The sequence below is a fragment of the Symphalangus syndactylus genome, chromosome 15 (genome assembly GCF_028878055.3).
Source record: "Symphalangus syndactylus isolate Jambi chromosome 15, NHGRI_mSymSyn1-v2.1_pri, whole genome shotgun sequence".
NCBI lineage: Eukaryota > Metazoa > Chordata > Mammalia > Primates > Hylobatidae > Symphalangus > Symphalangus syndactylus.
The window spans coordinates 24,673,941-24,696,020 of record NC_072437.2 but is presented as its reverse complement, the minus strand read 5'-3'; the positions used below and the strand labels follow the sequence as shown (position 1 = coordinate 24,696,020).

Sequence of the window (22,080 nt, the reverse complement as noted above, 5' to 3'; positions counted from 1 at the left end):
AATCCCAAGCCTTTTAAAATAACACAAACAATGCCAAAAATATCCATTAAGCTAATTGAACCAAGCAGAATAGTAAGGCAGGAAGTAGACATATTTGATTTCATTTAAAGAATACTTAGATCTTATACTTTTTTTCGTTTTTTCTTGGTCTACAGTGGCTTGTCTGTTCTGACATATTATTTTAAGTAACGTTTTCTACTATAAGTAATTGCTTACTGTGGAATTTGGAAAATATAGAAGAAAAGCATAAAGAAATTTAATAATTCAGAGATAACATATGTTATATTTTATTTTTGCCATACATAGATATCTATATGGCTTTAACTTGCAAATTTGGCATTATACAGTATATCCATTCTTTATTCTACTCTAACATTTTACGATGTCATTTATAATTCTTCATTTGCATAAATATACATAGCCTAAAATATTCTCCTGTGGCTATATCATGTTTTAATAGTTTCACTGTTGAATATTTAAATATTTATATATAATACAACAACTAATATATAGGTCCTTATATCACTTTTTCTTAGGTTAGATTTTTAAAATTAAATTACTTCATTAAAGGGTAGAAACATGTTTGAAGCTCTTGGTAAGTATTATTAAGCTACTCTCCAGGACTGTTGCAACACTCTTGGGCCTACCTTACTATACCACTCCCAGCAAAAGGTATTATTGCAGCATGAATAGATTGATAATATTATGTCATTGTAAATTATTTGCTTTATCAGGTTTAAAAAGTGACCTTTTGGTTCATAGGACACATTTTCCTAAATATTCTGTTATCAAATAAAACAACAGTAGAATTGTAGTGGGAATTGTGCTAAGTGATTATCTCTTTTGGTTCAAATCACAATCTTATAATACATGTAGTATACTCATTTTCTTAGAAAGGTTCAACCACTTGCCCAAGATAACCTAGCTAGGAGTTGGCACAGAACCAACCAGGTCTGACTCAAAAACATATGTAAAATTGTATTTATTTTTCATTTTAACTAATGTAGTTTTATCAAACACATTAGGATCAGACACCCCAGATTCCCTCACATTTTTACACATTACTGAAATGTTCCAATCTCTTTCTTTCAGCTTATTTTCTGAATGAATTATCTACAATAATCATTTTATCAATTTCTTCAAAATTGGCATTTTAATTGATGTTGCATTAAGGGCATACATTAAATTCTTGAAAAGTTACATCTTAATAGCATCAGGTCTTCCAGCAACATGATGTCAAGATGCTCTTAGAAACCTTATTTAGTTTTGTGGTTTCTTCAACATAGCTTGTTCACCTTTCTTGGTGAGGTGTTTTCTGTTTCTTTTTTTCTAACATTAATGAGTGGGATTTTAAAAAATTATCTTTTAGCTGACTATGGTTAGCCCTGATTTGAAATCAGTCCTTGGTATCTATGGGGAATTGGTTCCAGTACCCCTCTCTGATAACAAAATTTGAGGGCACTCAAGTCTTTGATATAGAATATGTTAAATACTGATCATGGCGATCATATGGGAAATTCTTTTTTGTCCTTTACCATACTAGGATTATCTCCAGAATTTTACCTTCGTGTGTGTGTGTGTGTGTGTGTGTGTTCATTTACTGTGGACCCAGGGATAATGCAGTCAGTGGAAATTCCACCTTGACTTTGGTGCTTTTTCAGTCTTTAGTTTTCAGTATTGTCATGCAATTTAATGGGGAATTAGGAACTGGTATATGACCCCAAAACTTGCTGCTATTGTAACTCTGAAATGAACATACAAATTTTCGGAAGATTTTCAACAAATGGTGTAATATGTTATTGCCTAATTAACTTTAAAATGTAATCCATTTCCCTAAGCATCTCAGTCTTCTGAGGTAAGATTATAATTGGCTTTTCCTAATTAGATTTATGCCACACTCCATTATTCCCCATTATACATGCTATTTCCACCGCCCTCCAGAATTTATAGTTTTCCAGGCCAGGACTAGAGAAAGTAAAGCCTGGAATTCATAAAAAACAAACTCCTGAGCTGAAAGTCTACTGCTCACTCCACTCTCTTGGCCTAGACCTGTTCATTTCTACCCCGGAACAGGGACATTTCCACCACAAGGTTCTGCTGTTCTCATATCCTGCACTCTGGTTCCCGCAACTCAGAATTCATGGTAAAAAACACGTGTTACTAACAGAACCTAAACTTTTTCTTAACCTCACGCTTATGTCTAGCCTCAGGACTACAAGGAACTGGAATTTCCTGAGGATAAAAATATATGGGCCTATAACGGTGAAGATATGTCATTATGCATTGTCAAAACCCATAGAATGTACACCACCAAGAGTGAACACTAATCTAAACTATGGACTTCCGGCGAACATGATGTGCCAATGCAGGTTTAGTGATTGTAACACATGCACCACTCTGGTGCAGGATGTTGATAGTGGGTTAGGCTGGGGATGTGGGGGAAGGGAGTGTATGAGAACTCTCTGTACTTCTGCTCAGTTTTTCTGTGAAGCTAAAACTGCTCTAAAAAGTAAAGTGTATTTAAAAATATATATGTTTAAATAGCCCTCAAATACAATCCAGACGTCACGCCCAGAGACTCTCTGGACTCCATCTCTGCCTCTGTTAAATGCCTCGCATCTTCCCACGGGACATTCTTAGGTCATTGCTTAGGAATCTAAATCCAACAGGGCTAATTTCTCAGGACTGCTTTCTGCTCCCTAATCAGTCTTCCTGCCCACCTCTCCTTTTGTTTCTTCTTTTATTCCTGTGTTCTTCCTGGAATACTATAAATAAATATTTAAAAATCTTTCTCTTTATGGAAAAGCCACAAAATTATTCTATAAACATTAAGCATTGACAAGAATAAATGTTAACGAATAAACAAATGACAGAGGTCACAAGACTTATAACAAATAGTCCCCACTTTGTGGCTGATGGCGTCATTTACTACAATCATACAATGTGCTCTTTTGGGGATCCATAGAAACATTGGTGTCGATCTCTAGAGTTGGGTTATTTTTATCTCAAGAACACTTAGGCCAGGCGCAGTGGCTCATGCCTGTAATCCCAGCACTTTGGGAGGCCGAGGTGGGTGGATGACTTGAGGTTAGGAGTTCAAGACCAGCCTGGCCAACATCATGAACTCCGTCTCTACTAAAAATACAAAAATTAGCCAGGCGTTGTGGTGGGCACCTGTAATCCCAGTTACTCGGGAGGCTGAGTAAGGAGAATCACTTGAACCAGGAAGGCAGAGGTTGCAGTGAGCCAAGATTGCACCACTGCACTCCAGCCTGGGCGACAGAGCAAGACTCTGTCTCAAAAAAAAAAAAAAAAAAAAAAGGAAAAATAGAACACTGTAAAAAAAAAAAAAAAAAACCACTATAAATAGTGTAATTTTGTTTTGCTCTTGGTTTGGGCTACCAGGGAACTCAGAATTAAGTATGAAGAGCTCAGCTTTCAAAAATACAGGCCAGCCTGGGCAACAGGCAAGATTCCATTTCTATTTTTTAAAAAGTACAGGACCATTTGTCATGCATTGTGAATAATAACTTTACCTGTGAAGTTTGTTTTTGTTTTTACCTTATTTTTCTACTATATTCTCTTTGCCCTTATTTCCTATTCGGTTTATGTGGTATGCATTTCTACAAGCCTCCCAAGATACTGAAAAGTGAGAAGAAGCGTTTTCATATGACATTGCAATTCTCAGCATGAGTGTCTCTGGCTTTGCAAATTTTCATTGGCCTGTGTAGTCACATGCTGTCTTTCCTTTGACATTCGATAAATACCTGAACCATATGAGCCCAGGAAGGCAGCACCAATGCAAATGTTAGTTTAATTCAAACATAATTGGGAATCAAATTTTTCAGAAAGGTACATCATGCAATGAGTTCCTAATACAAGTGAGTGACTTTAGTATTAACTGCAAAATTATCACTAATACTATTATTATCTGTGCTATTTTTTCTTCATCTGGTTGGTATATTTAAAAGAAAAAAAACTAACCAAAATTTGGTTGGGAAATTTTCCTCTTTATAACATAGTACATGAATCAGTAGGAATTGTTCATTCTTTCTGTTTTGTTGTTTTAATGTAACCATGGAAACATGGAGAGTAACTAATAAATCCTTGATGATACTCAGGCTGCCTTTGATTTTACTGTCCTCTTGTTTCTGTTGTTAATGTTGGGTTAATTGCAGCACATAATTTACTAGATAGCAACAGTAGGTCTGTGCCACATAATTTTTTATTCAGACCTGTAACAGTGTCTCATACATAGTAGATGCTTCATATTTGTTGAATGAAGGATTGTAAGAATAAAAGAATGAGTGGATGAAGAATAAAACAAGTCAGGCTAAATCTTAAAAATGAACTCTGGCAGGCCAGGCATGGTGGCTCATGCCTGTAATCCCAGCACTTTGGGAGGCTGAGGCAGGCGGATCACAAGGTCAGGAGATCGAGACCATCCTGGCCAACATGGTGAAACCCCATCTCTACTAAAATACAAAAAATTAGCCAGGCATGGTGGTGCGTGCCTGTAGTCCCAGCTACTCAGGAGGCTGAGGCAGGGGAATTGCTTGAACCCGGGAGGCGGAGATTGCAGTGAGTCGAGATTGTGCCAGTGCACTCCAGTCTGGCAACAGAGTGAGACTCTACCTGGAAAAAAAAAAAAAGCTCTGGCAAGGCTGTGTAAGAGAAAGGGATTCCATTGTGGGCAACTCAGAATTCATGGTAGAAAACACCTGTTACTAAGAGAAGCTAAACTTTTTCTTAGTACAGGAATTGCCAAAACATTGTTTTAGGCTTTTATCATTCCTAAGAGTTGTTATTTAAAGTTGGATCCCTGATAAGACTGTTGCGATGGTCTAAAGGATTCCAGGCACCTGCATTTTATCTCATGTGTCAACTGTTCTTCCTTGCTCTAAAAAAAAAGGCAGCTGGTTGCAAAAATTTTCTCCCATTGTGTAGGTTGCCTGTTCACTCTGATGATAGTTTCTTTTGCTGTGCAGAAGCTCTTTAGTTTAATGAGATCCCATTTGTCGATTTTGGCTTTTGTTGCCATTGCTTTTGGTGTTTTAGACATGAAGTCCTTGCCCACGCCTATGTCCTGAATGGTATTGCCTAGGTTTTCTTGTAGGATTTTAATGGTTTTAGGTCTAACATATAAGTCTTTAATCCATCTTGAATTAATTTTTGTATAAGGTGTAAGGAAGGGATCCAGTTTCAGCTTTCTACATATGGCTAGCCAGTTTTCCCAGCACCATTTATTAAATAGGGAATCCTTTCCCCATTTCTTGTTTTTGTCAGGTTTGTCAAAGATCAGATAGTTGTAGCTATGCGGCATCATTTCTGAGGGCTCTGTTCTGTTCCATTGATCTATGTCTCTGTTGTGGTACCAGTACCATGCTGTTTTGGTTACTGTAGCCTTGTAGTATAGTTTAAAGTCAGGTAGCGTGATGCCTCCAGCTTTGTTCTTTTGGCTTAGGATTGACTTGGCGATGCGGGCTCTTTTTTGGTTCCATATGAACTTTAAAGTAGTTTTTTCCAATTCTGTGAAGAAAGTCATTGGTAGCTTGATGGGGATGGCATTGAATCTATAAATTACCTTGGGCAGTATGGCCATTTTCACGATATTGATTCTTCCAACCCATGAGCATGGAATGTTCTTCCATTTGTTTGTATCCTCTTTTATTTCATTGAGCAGTGGTTTGTAGTTCTCCTTGAAGAGGTCCTTCACATCCCTTGTAAGTTGGATTCCTAGGTATTTTATTCTCTTTGAAGCAATTGTGAATGGGAGTTCACTCATGATTTGGCTCTCTGTTTGTCTGTTATTGGTGTACTCATCTGACAAAGGGCTAATATCCAGAATCTACAATGAACTCAAACAAATTTACAAGAAAAAAACAAACAACCCCATCAAAAAGTGGGCAGAGGACATGAACAGACACTTCTCAAAAGAAGACATTTATGCAGCCAAAAAACACATGAAGAAATGCTCCTCATCACTGGCCATCAGAGAAATGCAAATCAAAACCACAGTGAGATACCATCTCACACCAGTTAGAATGGCCATCATTAAAAAATCAGGAAACAACTGGTGCTGGAGAGGATGTGGAGAAATAGGAACACTTTTACACTGTTGGTGGGACTGTCAACTAGTTCAACCATTGTGGAAGTCAGTGTGGCGATTCCTCAGGGATCTAGAACTAGAAATACCATTTGACCCAGCCATCCCATTACTGGGTATATACCCAAAGGACTATAAATCATGCTGCTATAAAGACACATGCACACGTATGTTTATTGCGGCACTATTCACAATAGCAAAGAGTTGGAACCAACCCAAGTGTCCAACAACGATAGACTGGATTAAGAAAATGTGGCACATATACACCATGGAATACTATGCAGCCATAAAAAATGATGAGTTCGTGTCCTTTGTAGGGACATGGATGAAACTGGAAAACATCATTCTCAGTAAACTATCGCAAGGACAAAAAACCAAACACCGCATGTTCTCACTCATAGGTGGGAATTGAACAATGAGAACTCATGGACACAGGAAGGGGAACATCACACTCCGGGGACTGTTGTGGGGTGGGGGGAGGGGGGAGGGACAGCATTAGGAGATACACCTAATGCTAAATGACGAGTTAATGGGTGCAGGAAATCAACATGGCACATGGATACATATGTAACAAACCTGCACATTGTGCACATGTACCCTAAAACCCTAAAGTATATTAAAAAAAAAAAAAAAAAAAAACGGCAGCTGGAAAAGAACCAATTGCAGGGAAAGTAAAAACAAAGAATTTAACAGCCAAGCTTCATCTTATATAGTGCAGGACTGGCTGCTTAATTTGAAGAGCCTTGTGCATGAACTCAGAGCCTTGTTCAAAATTATTAAGAATTTCGGGACTACAACAGAGCACTGAACCGAGCTTTGATTTCTTCTGAGTGTAGGGTCGTTTACACATAAAGCTAGCTCTGCATATATGTTTCTAGTCCCTTATTGTTTTTGAACAAATAAAATTGAGTAGGTCTGATATAAGCAAACTTTTATTTGTAATACTGTTTAATAGAATGTTCTGCAATGATGGAAATGCTGTATATCGCACTATCTAATGTGTAGCCACTACCTACCTATGGCTATTGAACTCTTAGAATGTGGCCAATGTGACTTGAAATGTGGCTCGTGCTACTGAATAACTCTATGTTAATTTTATTTAAGTTTAATAATATACATTTAAATAGCCATACGTGGATGTGGCCAATGGCTACCATATTGGACAGCGCCATTTAATGAATCAACCGAACCAAAGACAATAAAGGCAGTAGTTTCATATAAAAAGAATCTGTAACAATAGAAAGCAAACGATCTTTCTTTATTTTTTACATTTTTCCCCAAAAGCATTGTTTTTACTAATACAGAGTCCTAACCACTTCAGTGGTAGGAGGAGCGGGAGAGCCTCCTTTTTCAATCCAGAGACCTCCATAAAGTTGGTTTGTTGTTACCGAACACAGAGGAAGTGACATCACGGATTTGGTAAACTAAGGACAATGTTTAGTCTCTGCTGGAACAACAAGGTGCAGTGAATCTCTGCTCACGTATGAATCCTGAATTCAGGAATTTCAACTGTAATTACTCGAATTTCTATCTCTGAAGGTTTTAGATCATTGATAGCACAGTAGAAAGGCATGTAATTGCAGTTGCCACTGTGTTCAAATGTCCAGGTAAATTTCTTCTTCACTTCAAGGAAGCTGGTTGACTCAGCTTGTTTAACTCCTGCTGCAGTGGCTTTACACCCACAGTAGTAACCCGCAGCATCACACTTGTACACCCGAGGGCCTAGTTCTTCAAATATACTAATTAAAATCATACGACAACCAAGAGGACTCATTTCAGCATTCTGTGTATAGACCTGAGTAATATCAGCAATTCCTTTTACACAGCATGTCCACAGGAATCTAATAGCCATATTTGTATTTGCAATTAGCTGCCTTATATTGCGCCCTCTGTTCCTGGGATCTGCTGTCAGCTGTCACTCCTGTGATCACATGGCCAGTGCTTTTGGTCATCTTGAATAAGTGAGTCCTGGAATCCAATAATTTGTCAGGTACTATCTTCTGCGTGACAATTACTACACAGTCTTTCTTTCTGGCAGCTACTGATGTAAGGCCACCCTGGTTAATAGCCTTAAAAGCATATTGTACTTGGTAGAGCTGGCCCTCGGGTGAAAAAATTATAAGGTGGCGGTCAAAACCAGTGCTGGAATCATGGAACGTGTTGGTACACCCACTACTTCACTCACAATCTCTGGTGCAATATCTTTTATATTAACTGTCTTGAGCAACTGACAGCAGCTACAGTTGCATGCTATCCCAATGGGAAATTGCCGCATAGCGTCTAAACTCATAAATAGAACAAGAAATGTCTTTAAGACACAGAACTGTGAAACTTGGAGGAGATCCCTGCCTAAAAATTTTGGTAAGGATAGAGAGTTTCCATGGCAACGAATAATCCATCCAAATGTAATTAAAAGTGAGTGGCTAGGGGATCTATATTGTTCAGCTCTAGTACATTTTACCTTTATAGTTTTCTAAGCCACTGATACGCTAATATATCAGACAATTTGTTCAGGACTGACGTGACCAGTCATTGTAAGAAGAAAAAGAGGACACAGTCATCTTAAAGAAACATTAGCAACTCTTCAGATAAAATGAAAAGGAAAGAAGTATTCTGTTGCTACTATTTGGAATTCCTTTGAGTCGTGAGCAGAGGAGTCATTATTCATGGTTTTCCACTTAGGATCACATTTCCTCCCTGAGGATGCTGTCAGGTTACCCTTTAAGGACTCTCCCTTGGTCCTTCCCAAGAAGTACCTGCCCTGGTTCTCCAGCCGGGTTCCAGTCCACAACCATTTCTACCAGCTCTTCTCCACTCCAACCCCAGGCCCAAGGCTATGGCCATGGGCAGTTTTGAGAGGCTCCACAAAGGATTTGACAGATCCAATGGCAAACAGTGACAACCACTGTCCTCGCAGTTTTAATGCTGACAAGTTTTGTTGTGTATATTTGGAAAGAAGTCAGTCATTTGAAAAAATTACACAGCGAATACTGTTGGTATGAGTGAATGAGAAGAGTTTGTGTATTTTTATTTTGTTTTAGTTAAAATCACATGTCCCTGGGTGCTGAAGGAAAACGCAGGGAGTTGTTGAAACCAGCTGCTCAAGTGAGCTAATTCCTCTTCCAGAAAGATGTTTATTGCTAGAAAAACAATCAACAGGCCAAAATCATTCTCAAAAGGAAATAATGTGAATGACTTAATTAGCAATTGTCTATGTTTAGGATGTGGAGAAAATCCAGTGACACGGGGCTACGGAAAGGTCCTCGTGGCACGTGAGGCAAAAGAAGGAATGAAAAGAGGGAAGGAGCAGGGAAGGAAGAGTAAACACAGCTGAATTGGTTTAAGGGGCCCATACATGTCTAGCCCACCTCTTCCATTCAGCTTTCATGGCATAAACTCTGCAATTACTGGTTTGCTCTTGCTGTTGCCCCAGGACAACAGTGCCCTGGTCAACCATAAAGGCAGCAAAAGATCAGAAGTCGGGCTCTCTGGGCAGTGAGCATTGAGAGTCTCACTTATGTTACAAGGAACACCTAGCTTAATCCAGGGATTCTCAGTGGGAAAGGAGTAGAGCTCAATCTGCAGAGGAAGGAGGTTCCCAGATTTCCAGGACAGGGGAAAGACTGGCTTTTTCTACAGTGAGCCACATGTTTTGTTTTTTTTTGTTTGTTTGTTTGTTTTTTGAGACAGAGTCTCACTCTGTCACCCATACTGGAGTGCAGTGGCGCGATCTTGGCTCACTGCAGGCTCTGCCTTCTGGGTTCACGCCATTCTCCTGCCTCAGCCTCCCGAGTAGCTGCGACTACAGGCGCCCACCACCACACTTGGCTAATTTTTTGTATTTTTAGTAGAGACAGGATTTCACCATGTTGTTAGCCAGGATGGCCTCGATCTCCTGACCTCGTGATCCATCCACCTCAGCCTCCCAAAGTGCTGGGATTACAGGTGTGAGCCACCGCGCCTGGCGGGCACATGGATTCTGATGCATCCCGTTAAGGAGAGGGCCACATTTTCTTTCTTTTGAGAGTCTCTATACACAGTAAAATTTGGTGGAACTATGTTGCACATTTGAAAGATGGAGGTTGGAAAAATGTTAGGATGCGTTGTTTTCTTTTAAAAAAATCTCTTTAGTCTCCTTATATCTAGCACAGCCCCTTAACCCCCATCCCATTATTTTTGTCTTTCAAGACATTGGCAGTTTGGAAGCATCCAAACCTATTTTTGTGGTGTGTCCCATGATGTGGATTTGTCTGATTGTTTCTCAATGATTCGATCCAGGTGAAGATACCACATAGGTGACATTGGGTGCTTCCTTTTTTGTGTCACAGAGGGGCCCGTGATAGACTTTTGTCCCTTTGTTGGTAGTGCTTGGTTTGATCATCTGGTTCATGTGTCAGCCAGGTCTCATCACTGAAAAGCTACCTCTTTCCCTTGGCAAGTAAGAAGTAATTTGTGAATATCTGTTTCCCTCTAACCCTTCCACCCAATGGCCTCAGCATTGCTGATTGCTGATCCTTCCCTGAATCTACTTTGATGTGGAGGATTGGAAAGGGATGACTTCTTGGTTCTGTCTTCCATATCTATTAGCTAGTATCCTGTAAATGGCTCATCCTTATTATTATTTTTTAATTTCACTATGAACTCTCAGATTCAGTTTTTTATTGAGCTGTTTTTTGTTGGACATCATACCCTTTGCCTTGTGAAGTATTCACCAAACTATGAAATACTAGTCCTGTGAAATGTTCTAAGAAAAACTAACATCCTATGGTTAAATAATTTGCAGAACATAATGTGTTTATATCTCACAGTGTTACATAATCCACATTAGGATATTAAAAACCACAAGAGCCTATTTAACTTTGTTTAAGCAGGTGTTTCTCAAACATATTTGACCATGGAAATCTTTTTCCTATTCAACATTAGTACTTGATGGAACACATTTGCAGAAACACTGGCCAAGAGCCAGCTCTATTAATGTTTAAATATTTCATCAGTAATATGAAACAAAGACTGATGATGACGGTTGGTGTATCACTGTTCAATAAACTCCGTATGATTACAATTGTTATTTTCCTATTATCATATTCATAAGGTCAACTCGGCATACCGCTGAGGGGCTGGAGGTCAAGAACAACCCTAAAGTAAGCAAAAATTTCTTTAAAAGAGCACAGAAACAGTTAACCATCAAATAAAAGATTGGTGCATTGACTTCATTAAAAGTAAGGACTTCTGTTTATCAGGAGATATCAACAAGAGTGTGAAAAGGCAAGCTTCAGACTGGGGTAGTACACTGTACATAAAAACATGTGTCCAGGAAATGTAAAGAACTCCTACAAATATGTAAGTGAAAGATTAAATAAATCTTTTTTGAGTCACTTAATGACTCAAACATTTACTCAATGGGCAAAAAACATAAATAGCCACTTCACAAAAGAGGGTAACCAATGACCAGTAAGCATATAAATATACTGGCCTTAGAGAAACCTGAAGTGAAATCCACAATGACATACCACCACGCTGCCACCAGAATAATGAAATGAAAAATGACAAAGCCTGACAGTGCCAGGTATGTGTGTGGAAGGTGGAGTTGGTAGATACCGTGAGGCACCACCTGGACCTCCTTTCAGTCAAGTAACTGCTGTCCTGCTGCTGAGAATGCTGACAACCTTCACTCTGATCCCTCATGGATTGCCTCTGCATCTTGTTCAAGGTCACAGTGACTGACAGGCAGAGGGTACAGAGGACTAAACCATCTGGGCCCAACTCAGGACAGTTCTGAGGGCCCCATTCAAACTCCCCCTGTCTGGGGGTTGTTGGCCCCGCATCGCACAACTTCTCTGGCCAATCTTACTTCCTGTACTCCCTTCCACAGGAGTTAATCCCAAGGACATTTGGTAATAAGCATCCTATACACTAAGCTCTGTATCACAGCCCTCTTCCCCGGCAATCCATCCTGTGACATGGTGCAACTGGAGTACTCACACATTGCTTGTTTGTGTAAACTGGTACAACCACTTGATAAAACTATCAATGTTTACCAAAGTTGACAATCAAATCTTGTAGTTCAGCAATTCCCCTCCTAGACAGTGACCTAGGAGTGAGTATTGTATCTATCCACCAAAAGTCATGTACACAAATGTTCATAGCAGCTTTATTCATAATAGACTCAAACTGGGAATGACTCCAATGTCCATCAACTATAGCTTGCCTCCTCTCCTCTTCTCCCTCTCTCTTTTTTTTTGATGGGGTCTCCCTCTGCTGCCCAGGATGGAGTGCAGTGGCCTGATCTCGGCTCACTACAACCTCTGCCTCCCAGGTTCAAGCAATTCTTCTGCCTTAGCCTCTAGAGTAGCTGGGACTACAGGCATGTACCACTACGCTTGGCTAATTTTTGTACTTTAAGTAGAGACGGGGTTTCACCATGTTGGCCAGGCTGGTCTTGAACTCCTGACCTCAAATGATCCACTCACCTTGGCCTCCCACAGTGCTGGGATTACAGGCATGAGCTATTGCACCCAACCATCTCCCTTTCTCTTGCCATCCCTCTAGAGACTACAGGGGTCAGAGGAATTCTTACGCTCACAACCAATCAAGGTCCCCTCACCTGGACAGAGTTCCCACATCAGCGTTTGGAGGCCAAATATCTAATAGCAGCATTTTCCAAATTGTGCTCCAGAGAGTGCTACTATGTGTAATCCAAAGAAAGTGTCCTGGGGTCTAGTTGTTTTTGGGACATGAGTGGAATTTGAGTTTTTTCCAAGATGTGAGATGTGTTATGTGGGGGTTTCTCAAATTTGCTTGACTCTATCATCGTTTTCAGCAAACACTCTCATGGTATAAGACCTCTTCAGAACACACTACAGAGCTGTGCTGGGAACAAATCAACACTTTAAACTAAAAATCTCACTAAAACCTAAAAACACCTGGTATTTAACTATAGGCGTGGACCCAGCATTTATTCTTTAGTATCTGATACATAGAACCCTTTGCCCTGCTGTCCCCAACCTGCCTCTGTATCCCCACTGCCCCTCGCTAATCCTATTTTTGCCCTGAATTCTTCCTTAGAAGTAGACCCAGCCTGTAATAGCAGAGCCTTGAAGCCCTGCTGTATTGCCATCCCCCTCTGCTCTGTCCCACAGACACCTCAAGTTCCCAGGAGGGACTAGCTCAGGCTGGTGCACAGATCTTGAAAAGCGAACAGAGCCAGCAGCAGTCTCTGGGGCTATGTCTGGAACTTCGGCTCAGCCTGGGTTACTGGGATGCTGACATGTGAAAGTAGGGAAGGTACAAATTATTTCTTGCCAGTAAACTAAACTGTATCTGCTTTAAGAGAAAAGGGAATGGCAAGGAGACAGGACTAGGATGTCTTTGACGTCAGGGTTTATGTGTAGATGACCATCTCTGTATTGTGGCAGTGCCAGATGCAGGTGTAACCTCTCAATAAATAATAGCTGAATGAGCATGGAATGAGTGGATTCAATTTAAGCAAAAGGATTAACAGTGGGGAAAAAGGTCATTTAGAGTTAGAAGCTTGTTGGAAGTATTAGAAATTAAGTGGCAGAGTTAGAAACTCAACTCTGCCACTTTATTAGCTGTGTGACTTTCAGTGATTCATTTTTAGTACTTAGAGCCAGTTTCTCAAAAATAACATTGAGTTATTTATCTTCTACCTATGTTCATGTACTTGCATATGTATATGTGCAAAGGAAGATGCTGGGAATGATTTACATCCATTGTTAACATGGCTGTTTTGGGGAACTGAAAGTTGGGGTGACTTTTTTTTTTTTAAGAAGGGTGACAGCCTCTGTCACCCACGCTGGAGTGCAGTGGTGTGATCTCGGCTCATGGCAACCTGCCTCCCAGGTTCAGGTGATTCTCCTGCCTCAGCCTCCCAAGTAGCTGGGATTACAGGTGTGTGCCACCGCGCCTGGCTAATTTTTTGTATTTTTAGTAGAGACGGGGTTTCACCATGTTGGCCAGGATGGTCTCCATCTCCTGACCTCGTGATCCTCTTGGGGTAACCTTTTCTTCGCTTCACTAATCCTGATGTTTTTAAAGGTATAAAAGCACATCACACTCAAAATAGTGTAAAATTGTAAATATGAATCATTGATACTGAAATTTTAAAAATGGATCTTATACTAAAAAATCCCCATAAGCTAAACCAAGAATCTTTCCTTCAGTTTCTTTACTCCCAACTCATACATACTAAATAGGTCTTCGTATTTACTCTTTCAAGCAGCTAGTCCTCTACCTTTTTCTCTGCTGAGAAATCTTGGAGGAATCCTTAGAGGCTAACATGAAGACTACTAAGAAAATATAGATAGAAGTAACACAAGAGTCCTACCTAGAATAGCAGCAAATCTTTTAAAACTCAATACTTTGACGTTGGGGATGTTGAATATTATCTAAAAACTATTTATAGGCCGGGCATGGTGGCTCACGCCTGTGATCCCAGCACTTTAGGAGGCCAAGGCAGGAGGATCACGAGGTCAGGAGATCAAGACCATCCTGGCTAACACGGTGAAACGCCATCTCTACTAAAAAATACAAAAAATTAGCCGGGTGTGGTGATGGGCACCTGTGGTCCCAGCTACTCGGGAGGCTTAGGGAGGAGAATGGTGTGAACCTGGGAGGGAGCTTGCAGTGAGCAAAGATAGCACCACTGCACTCTAGCCTAGGCGACAGAGCGAGACTCTGTCTCAAAAACAAAAAAAACCCAAAAACCATTTGTAAAAATATTAAAAATACTAGATAATATTCAGTGATGTAAAACCAGTTGAAATGATCCATTTAACAGATGAAGAGCCACTATGTTAGTATTTCTGTGGCAACATATTTTAAATTAAGAAACACGAGGTCAACACGAGGTCAGTTGGGTTCCAAATTGGGCAGCACCTTATTCCTTTAGCTACATATATTTTCATTCGTGGACCTCTAACAAACAAATAACTTGAGAGAATTTCAGAGTACTACTTTTTAGCCTCAAAGACATTCTTCCAACTATCAACTATTGATACATTTAAATAATTTATTAAAAAATTTACAAACACTTCAGATAAAATTATGAAGTTCTTCAGAAGATATTACTAAAATATAGGCATGCTTTCCTTTAAATATCTGGGATTCTATCTACAGTGCCTCTGTTATATTCATTCAAATTATTCTTATAATCTAAAACAATGAAGCTTCTTAACTGGTGGAATGCTGCCAGAGGATTTCAACAGAGTTTGAAGGCAACATAATCAAAAGGCATAGTTTAAATTGGCTTAGGAAATGAATGGGCTCCTTATCAGAGCAGCTGAAGGCTGTATACAATTAACAGTATCTGTCAACATTCACAGGGCCCCATATAGAACAAGCAGGCCCTACAGCCTGGCGGCAACCTTCAGCTTCTGGCACCTTCGGATCCACATGACCTGAAAACAGAAAGACGGCTTCAAGCCATCACTAGAAGGCCTTTGAATCATTTTAATGATATTTCTAATTAATGTTAATTATTTGAACAATTCTTTTAACCTTAGCATCAGGCTTTAAATTAACCAGCTATCATTCAAAATATAAAATCATTTATAGAGATAAGTTTATAATAACTGATTTTACAATCTTTCATGTTATTTTTATTTCTAAAGACTATGAAAATTACCTACCTGCCTTTTTATATGATGAACTCTCAAATCAGCTAAAATATTTTTGTATGAAGAGTACTAAATTCATTATATGGCAATTTTTAATTGTTTTTATATATAATACATTTCTCTCATGAGCATGTACAAAACAAAGCAAATCCAGAGTTTCATTAAATAAATTTATTTGTTAAAATAATTTAACTCCAAATACAACTGTTGAATTTGCATTGAGTTATAACTACAATTCACGTTTTAATTGAAATGTCAAGGTTTAACAACTGACATTGTTACAAAACAATAAACTGTTGTTCAATTTTAAATGGTCAGTTGTATTAGAGCGCAACAATTAACTGTGAACTATATCTCTGGGAAACCTCAAATCAATAATGATAAGTCTGTTTCCAAAACCCACTGCAGTCATTCGTGAAACCCTGATCAAGATTTAATAGATGCACAATGACATGTTAAAAAAAAAAAAAAAAAAAGACCCCCATAGTCCTTAACGTTTGATTGGCTAAGGGACAATTAAAGCTTACCCAGTGCTAACACGAGACTACTGATAAGAACAAAAAATTACACACACACAAACAAAAAACAGCAACAAACAAAACAAAGCACTTTCATATTCATACATACACTGACAACATTAACACTCATACTGGAAAACCCTTGAAAACAAATACCAGACAGCCTTAGGCAACATTTCTTTATATAGAAAAGCAAATATCAGTAGTATTACCACAGAAAGGTGATGGCAACTGTAGCAATTTGAGTCAAAAGTTCAGTCCTAATTCTATAAACCAAAGGAGAAAATCATCAAAGCACCTTTCAATAGTTTAAGAAAAGATTTTATGTAATACTTTTGATCAGATGCTGGCTTGTTTTGTATAAGTTGAACAAAATGAAAGGCATCAGTTACCATCACTATCACAGTTTAAAAGAACCCAAAAGTTGCAACATCAAAAGAAAGAAAAATTCAAAGATGCTGCCTTTGTATAAAAGTAAAAAAAAGAAAATCTTATCCTAAGAGCTAAAGAAAAAGTGGGTCTTTGGATCAAACCATAATATTTTTAAGGCATGTTAGAAAAACTTTCACTTATCTAAGTTGCTAGTCTGATCAGGGCATAAAATAAATAGTGACACAAGGTCAACTTTCTTCTGTAGCCACTAAGGTTTCATATGCCAACAAATGTAATCTTCCTGTTCTTAAGTGTTTTATTACTGTAATATCTCAACAAACACATTCATTTGCCAGCTGAGTTATATTCACACCAGATGGATAAGAATTTCCAGTTTTGGGATGTCCTTGATGCCTTGGTCACTAAATATGCAGGGCTGCGTGGAAACACTGATCAGGCAGCCAGATCAGTTATTATTCATGTCTTGACAGTAAAAGCCCACCTTGTCATCTGAAACAAGTGTTTTTAACTATTAATACAACTCAAAATTTTAGGTCATCTTTTCCACTTTACATTCTGCCATATCTTTCATATTATTTAACCTATTTTCACATCTGCATAGCAAGCCATAATGTCAAACTGTGGAATCTTTATAGATATTTCTATTTTGCAATCTTACTTGTCAAAAATTGCTATTATAGAATTCTAAAGAATCATTCTGAGAAGTTAGAGGAATCAAAACTCAACCAATTCACTAACAAATATTTTTATTTCAGTAGAGAAATCATATATCTTGAATCTCCAACTTCTCTACATGTTTGAATCAAACCAACTTTTACACAGTGAAATTCGTTTCAATAAAATTGGTTAAATTTTTTTGTCCTATAAACAAGGTGCTTCATAACTGAGGATTATAAAAAATTATACTAAAGAATGTAAATATTCAAAAGTCAAAGATTTTTGACAGCTATGGCCTGGTTTCATTCACATATCTCTTCAGTTTTTTCATTATGAAAAATACTATCAATCTTTTTTTTTTTCATCCTCTAAGCTTAATGCCAGTTATTAAACACTTGGGGGGCTACCAATGATTTCATAAAAGTATAAAAGACACTTTAATAATTTAAAAGAAAAAAGTTTTTGATACACTATATTCTGCAGTATAGATTCTTAGTATAGGCAATTATCTCTGACTTGTGCCAAATTCTTAGGAACAATAAACATACATGCACACACAAACACACACTCTTCTCTCAGTTACACACGTAAGACCAGAGGTTACTTGCACAAGACTGTGAAACCAACAAAATGTGGGGTGGTGTACAGATCGCAGGCTCAGTGATATTGCAGTTCTGAAGGCCAAATTCTTCTCCCAAGGCCCAGCTCAAGATAGTGTTTTCAGCATTTATAACTAAGTTAGCTGAAGACCCCTCTATACTTGATTGTAAAACTTATGAATAGGTTTTTCCTGTGCCATTAGTCATGCAAATGATAAATACTTCATGACTATGAAAACCAAAAATGTTAAGAGCTTGAGCACCTTTTCAAAACAAAATTTTCACTCCAGCTTTATTTGACGCTTCGGTAATCAGGGCAAAATTGTTCTAAGAAAACCTTTATATAATTCTCCAGGAAAATTAAAGGTAAAAGGCTCTTGTCCCTTACCTTCCACTCTATAATTTATGTTCACTTTTAAGCCCAAATTATTTCACATGGTTATTCAATTTTTAAAATGCCTGCAATAAAGCTCTGCTACAGCAAACTTGATTTTGAAAGCAGGTTAGCCACGGGTCACACTACAACCATAGCCCTTAAAGGCGAGAAGGAATTTGCTGCTTTAATGAACTTAAAAATGCCAGATATTCGTACTGTCCTGTGAGGTTTCTGCAAACGGGAACATGTGGATGCAACATGGCTTCATTTTCCTTACATGATGGTACTAGTTTATCTATTAGAATGCTTCTTGTTAGTAAGGCTAGGTAATCTCTTCCCATCACAGTTGCTTCCCTCTTGTTCAGTAAAGTTATAAAGACCACTCATAACAGAGGGCGGGTTTGGGGTTTTAATTCTATCAAACCCTTGTGAAAGCCTCCATTTTCTGTGGCAAAGCAGGTGATTTAATAAATTCTAAAGCCAGACTATATTTTTACATAACCTGTTCTGAGTTTTGCTCTATCAAGGATTGAAGCATGACTTAGTTCCATGTCACAAATTAGAATAACAGCTACAATTAAGCATCAGTTTTGAAAAACAGAAATGTGTTAGCTGAGCAAAGAATCTCCCTGTAATGCTGTTGGCAGGTCAGCTGTTATTATCTTACTTGACGGAATACATTGGTTAGAAGCTCTATCCCAATTCCTGAAATTCAGTACTCTTGTAGGAAAATATTTCTCCTGTACTTATTTTTTTAAAGAAGACAAAATATTTTAATTGTAAGTGGTCAGAGGAATTCTTCTGGTTTCTCCCTTATGGTTATTTTTAGTTTATACACTAGTTGCTTCTGTCAACTCAGCGACAATGCCATCATAGCTTTCAAATGAGATCACCCTGTAGATCGATGGACTATGCCTTAAAGTTGCAGATGCATAAAGGAGACTGAGGACAAATGGTGAAAACTGTAGTTACTGAACCCAAATGTTACTCAGAGATGTCAACCGACAATCACTGCTCAATTCTGAATAAGGGCTGCAGTTCTCTGTAGATTAACACCACGCATCCTGCAAGTTCTGCAGTGGAGTAGGCGAGTTTTCTATCACCTACAACATTGGGCAAATCCCATCCAGGACAGCCATATTTGGATGCTATTGTATGTTACATGCAGAACAGCATGGATCATCTTTGTCAGGCTGAGCAGCATAGTTCATCTGCCTCACAATTTCTGCAAAGAGTTCGTCCACCATTGTTTTACTCTTAGCGGAAGTTTCCATAAAGGGGCAGCCCCACTCTTCAGCAAGGGCTCTGCCTTCGTTGGACGATACTTCTCTCTCACTTTCCAGGTCCACTTTGTTCCCAACCAAGATGACTGGCACTTTCTCATACCTATGAGAGAATAAACAAAACACACATACATTGTAATAGCACAAAGTTAAACAGGTCACGTGTATTTTCGTTTCTGGGGGCTATCCAACATAAATGGTATCTTCAGTTGCATGAAAATGATTTGTACCGCCTGGCTTGATACTTATCTGAGGGCATTTGAAGCTGCTCTCACAGTGGATCATAAAATGAATTTTATGAAATGATGTTTTAATTAATCAATTATACATCCTTTAAAATCAATTTACCTTTCCAGATATACTTGGAAAATTATTCTCAGAAACTCAGGCTAAATCCTCTTATGTTTTTTTTCCATTCTGAGAGAGGGTTGCACAAAATTTCACAGTTGATCACATAGTAAATAGCTCCAATGAGTAAACAAACAACTTATAATTATCAGCATTTTACTATGTTCTATGTGTATAAAATTGATCATGTTCATACAAAAATTAGCTGGGTGTGGTGGCAGGTGCCTGTAGTTCCAGCTACTCAGGAGGCTGAGACAGGAGAATCGCTTGAACCCGGGAGGCAGAGGTTGCAGTGAGCTGAGATCGTGCCACTGCACTCCAGCCTGAAAAAATGATCATGTTCGTTCTAATAGTTCTCAAATAAGAAAAAAGCTAGTAGAAATCATCCAAATGGAAGCCATCAAATGCAACCACACCCCATTCCTTCAGAAAACTTTTATGGATTAGTCAGTTCAAAGAGAAACAATTAGGATTCTTTTAAGACTGACAAGAATTCAGCCTCAATTAGCTTTAATTGGTGTTATTTCTCTTTTTCTTCCTAACTAAAATAGGTATCTCTGAGTAAACATGTTTGGAAAAAGCTAAACTAATAAAAATAGTAAGTGATAAGAAAGAACAAAGAAAAAAGCTCCTAAGTCATTCTGGTGCCTAAGATGATTGTCTCTACAATGGTTACTCCATGTAGCACAGGTCACAACAGATGTCAACACTGGTGCTGGCCTGCACATTTATTTACTATTCTTTATGTTTGTTCTAAGAAAGGTAGCTAATATATTTTCACAAGACATTTTAAAAGGTTTTTGTGATTTTAGTATAAATCAGTGTGTGTGTGTGTGTGTGTGTCTTCCCATAAGCAGAATGTATTTCTGATTTAAAAGAGGTAAACAGCAAGATCACACAAAAGTGATAACAAATGTGACTGGACACAGCTAATCTATCAGAAGAGAAAACCACCCCATGGTCAAGCCTTTGAGGCAGGATGCATAGACAATTTTTATCATTCAGGAAACTGGATAATAGGCAGGTGGTTATTATTTGCTATGATACTTCCACAAATTTCATCATCCTGTCAAGAGGGTTCTCTCCACTCACCTAACTTGTAAAGCAAACCAAATTCCCAACATTCTCACTTTTTTTCTTTGACACTGTATCAAACTAAGAATGGTCTCAACAAGAGGGCATACTCCAGGTAGTGTGCCATTTGGCAATGTGAAACATGAAAACAACTTAAAAATGAGTGGAAGTAATAACATCAAAGGCAAACCTAGAATTTGGATATTATCATTTTATAGGAAATGAATTTGGACAACATCAATTTATATCAAAGGACTTTATATAAATTTACTGTACACTACTGTACCTTATGATTTCAGGCCTTAGATCATGCTGACAACTCTGAACATAAGGCACAAGGGTTTTTAACATCTTCTAGGACTCTTACATACAATTTGTGCATCCCATGGCCTCTAGGAGGGCAAGTGGCAGTCAGAATAAAGCTGCATTACAAAACACCATATATTTGCTACTTTGCATATAAACTCTCTTGTTCGGCTATACAGAGAAGCTTGGCAGGGAGCAGACACTGCCAGCCATGTCAGGACAATGTCAGCTTCCAATTTGTGTTACTTGCAAAATGTAATTACATTTAATTTTTCTTATGAAAGTATATACATCACAGTGTGCTTTAAAATGCTCTGCTTGGCAGTGGAGTAATTTAAAAACATTAATAAAATTAAGTAAAACTTATTGGTTGAATTTAAGTTAAAACAAATTTCAGTCTGTCTATGAATAATAAAAAGTGATAAGACATCACTTTCTATTAGTTGAGATAAATGATAAATATTAAAGAGTATGTTTACATACAGTATTATATATTTTATATATATATATATATATATATATATTTTTTTTTTTTTTTTTTTTTTTTGAGACGGAGTCTCGCTCTGTAGCCCAGGCCGGAGTGCAGTGGCGTGATCTTTGCTCACTGCAAGCTCCGCCTTCCGGGGTTCACGCCATTCTCCTGCCTCAGTCTCCCGAGTAGCTGGGACTACAGGCACCCGCCACCACGCCTGACTAATTTTTTATATATTTAGTAGAGACAGGGTTTCACCGTGTTAGCTAGGATGGTCTCGGTCTCCTGACCTCGTGATCTTCCCACCTCA

General features: G+C 38.4%; 1 protein-coding gene, 1 long non-coding RNA gene and 1 pseudogene across 3 annotated transcripts in view; 1 reads left to right on the top strand and 2 right to left on the bottom strand.

Annotated features, from left to right (window-relative positions):
• The window catches only part of LOC134732644 (uncharacterized), a 186,563-nt gene that overhangs the window by 71,349 nt on the left and 93,134 nt on the right, over positions 1-22,080 (top strand). The window lies entirely within an intron of this gene.
• On the bottom strand, positions 7,515-8,381 carry LOC129463714 (proteasome subunit alpha type-6-like; annotated as a pseudogene).
• RAP2A (RAP2A, member of RAS oncogene family) overlaps positions 15,901-22,080 on the bottom strand; it is a 33,696-nt gene continuing 27,516 nt past the window's right edge. For both annotated transcript variants that reach the window (XM_055245090.2, XM_055245091.2), the window contains one exon: positions 15,901-19,673. In XM_055245090.2, coding sequence (XP_055101065.1) covers positions 19,436-19,673 — 238 coding nt within the window. In that variant the 3' untranslated portion in view covers positions 15,901-19,435. The remainder of the gene's footprint in view (positions 19,674-22,080) is intronic.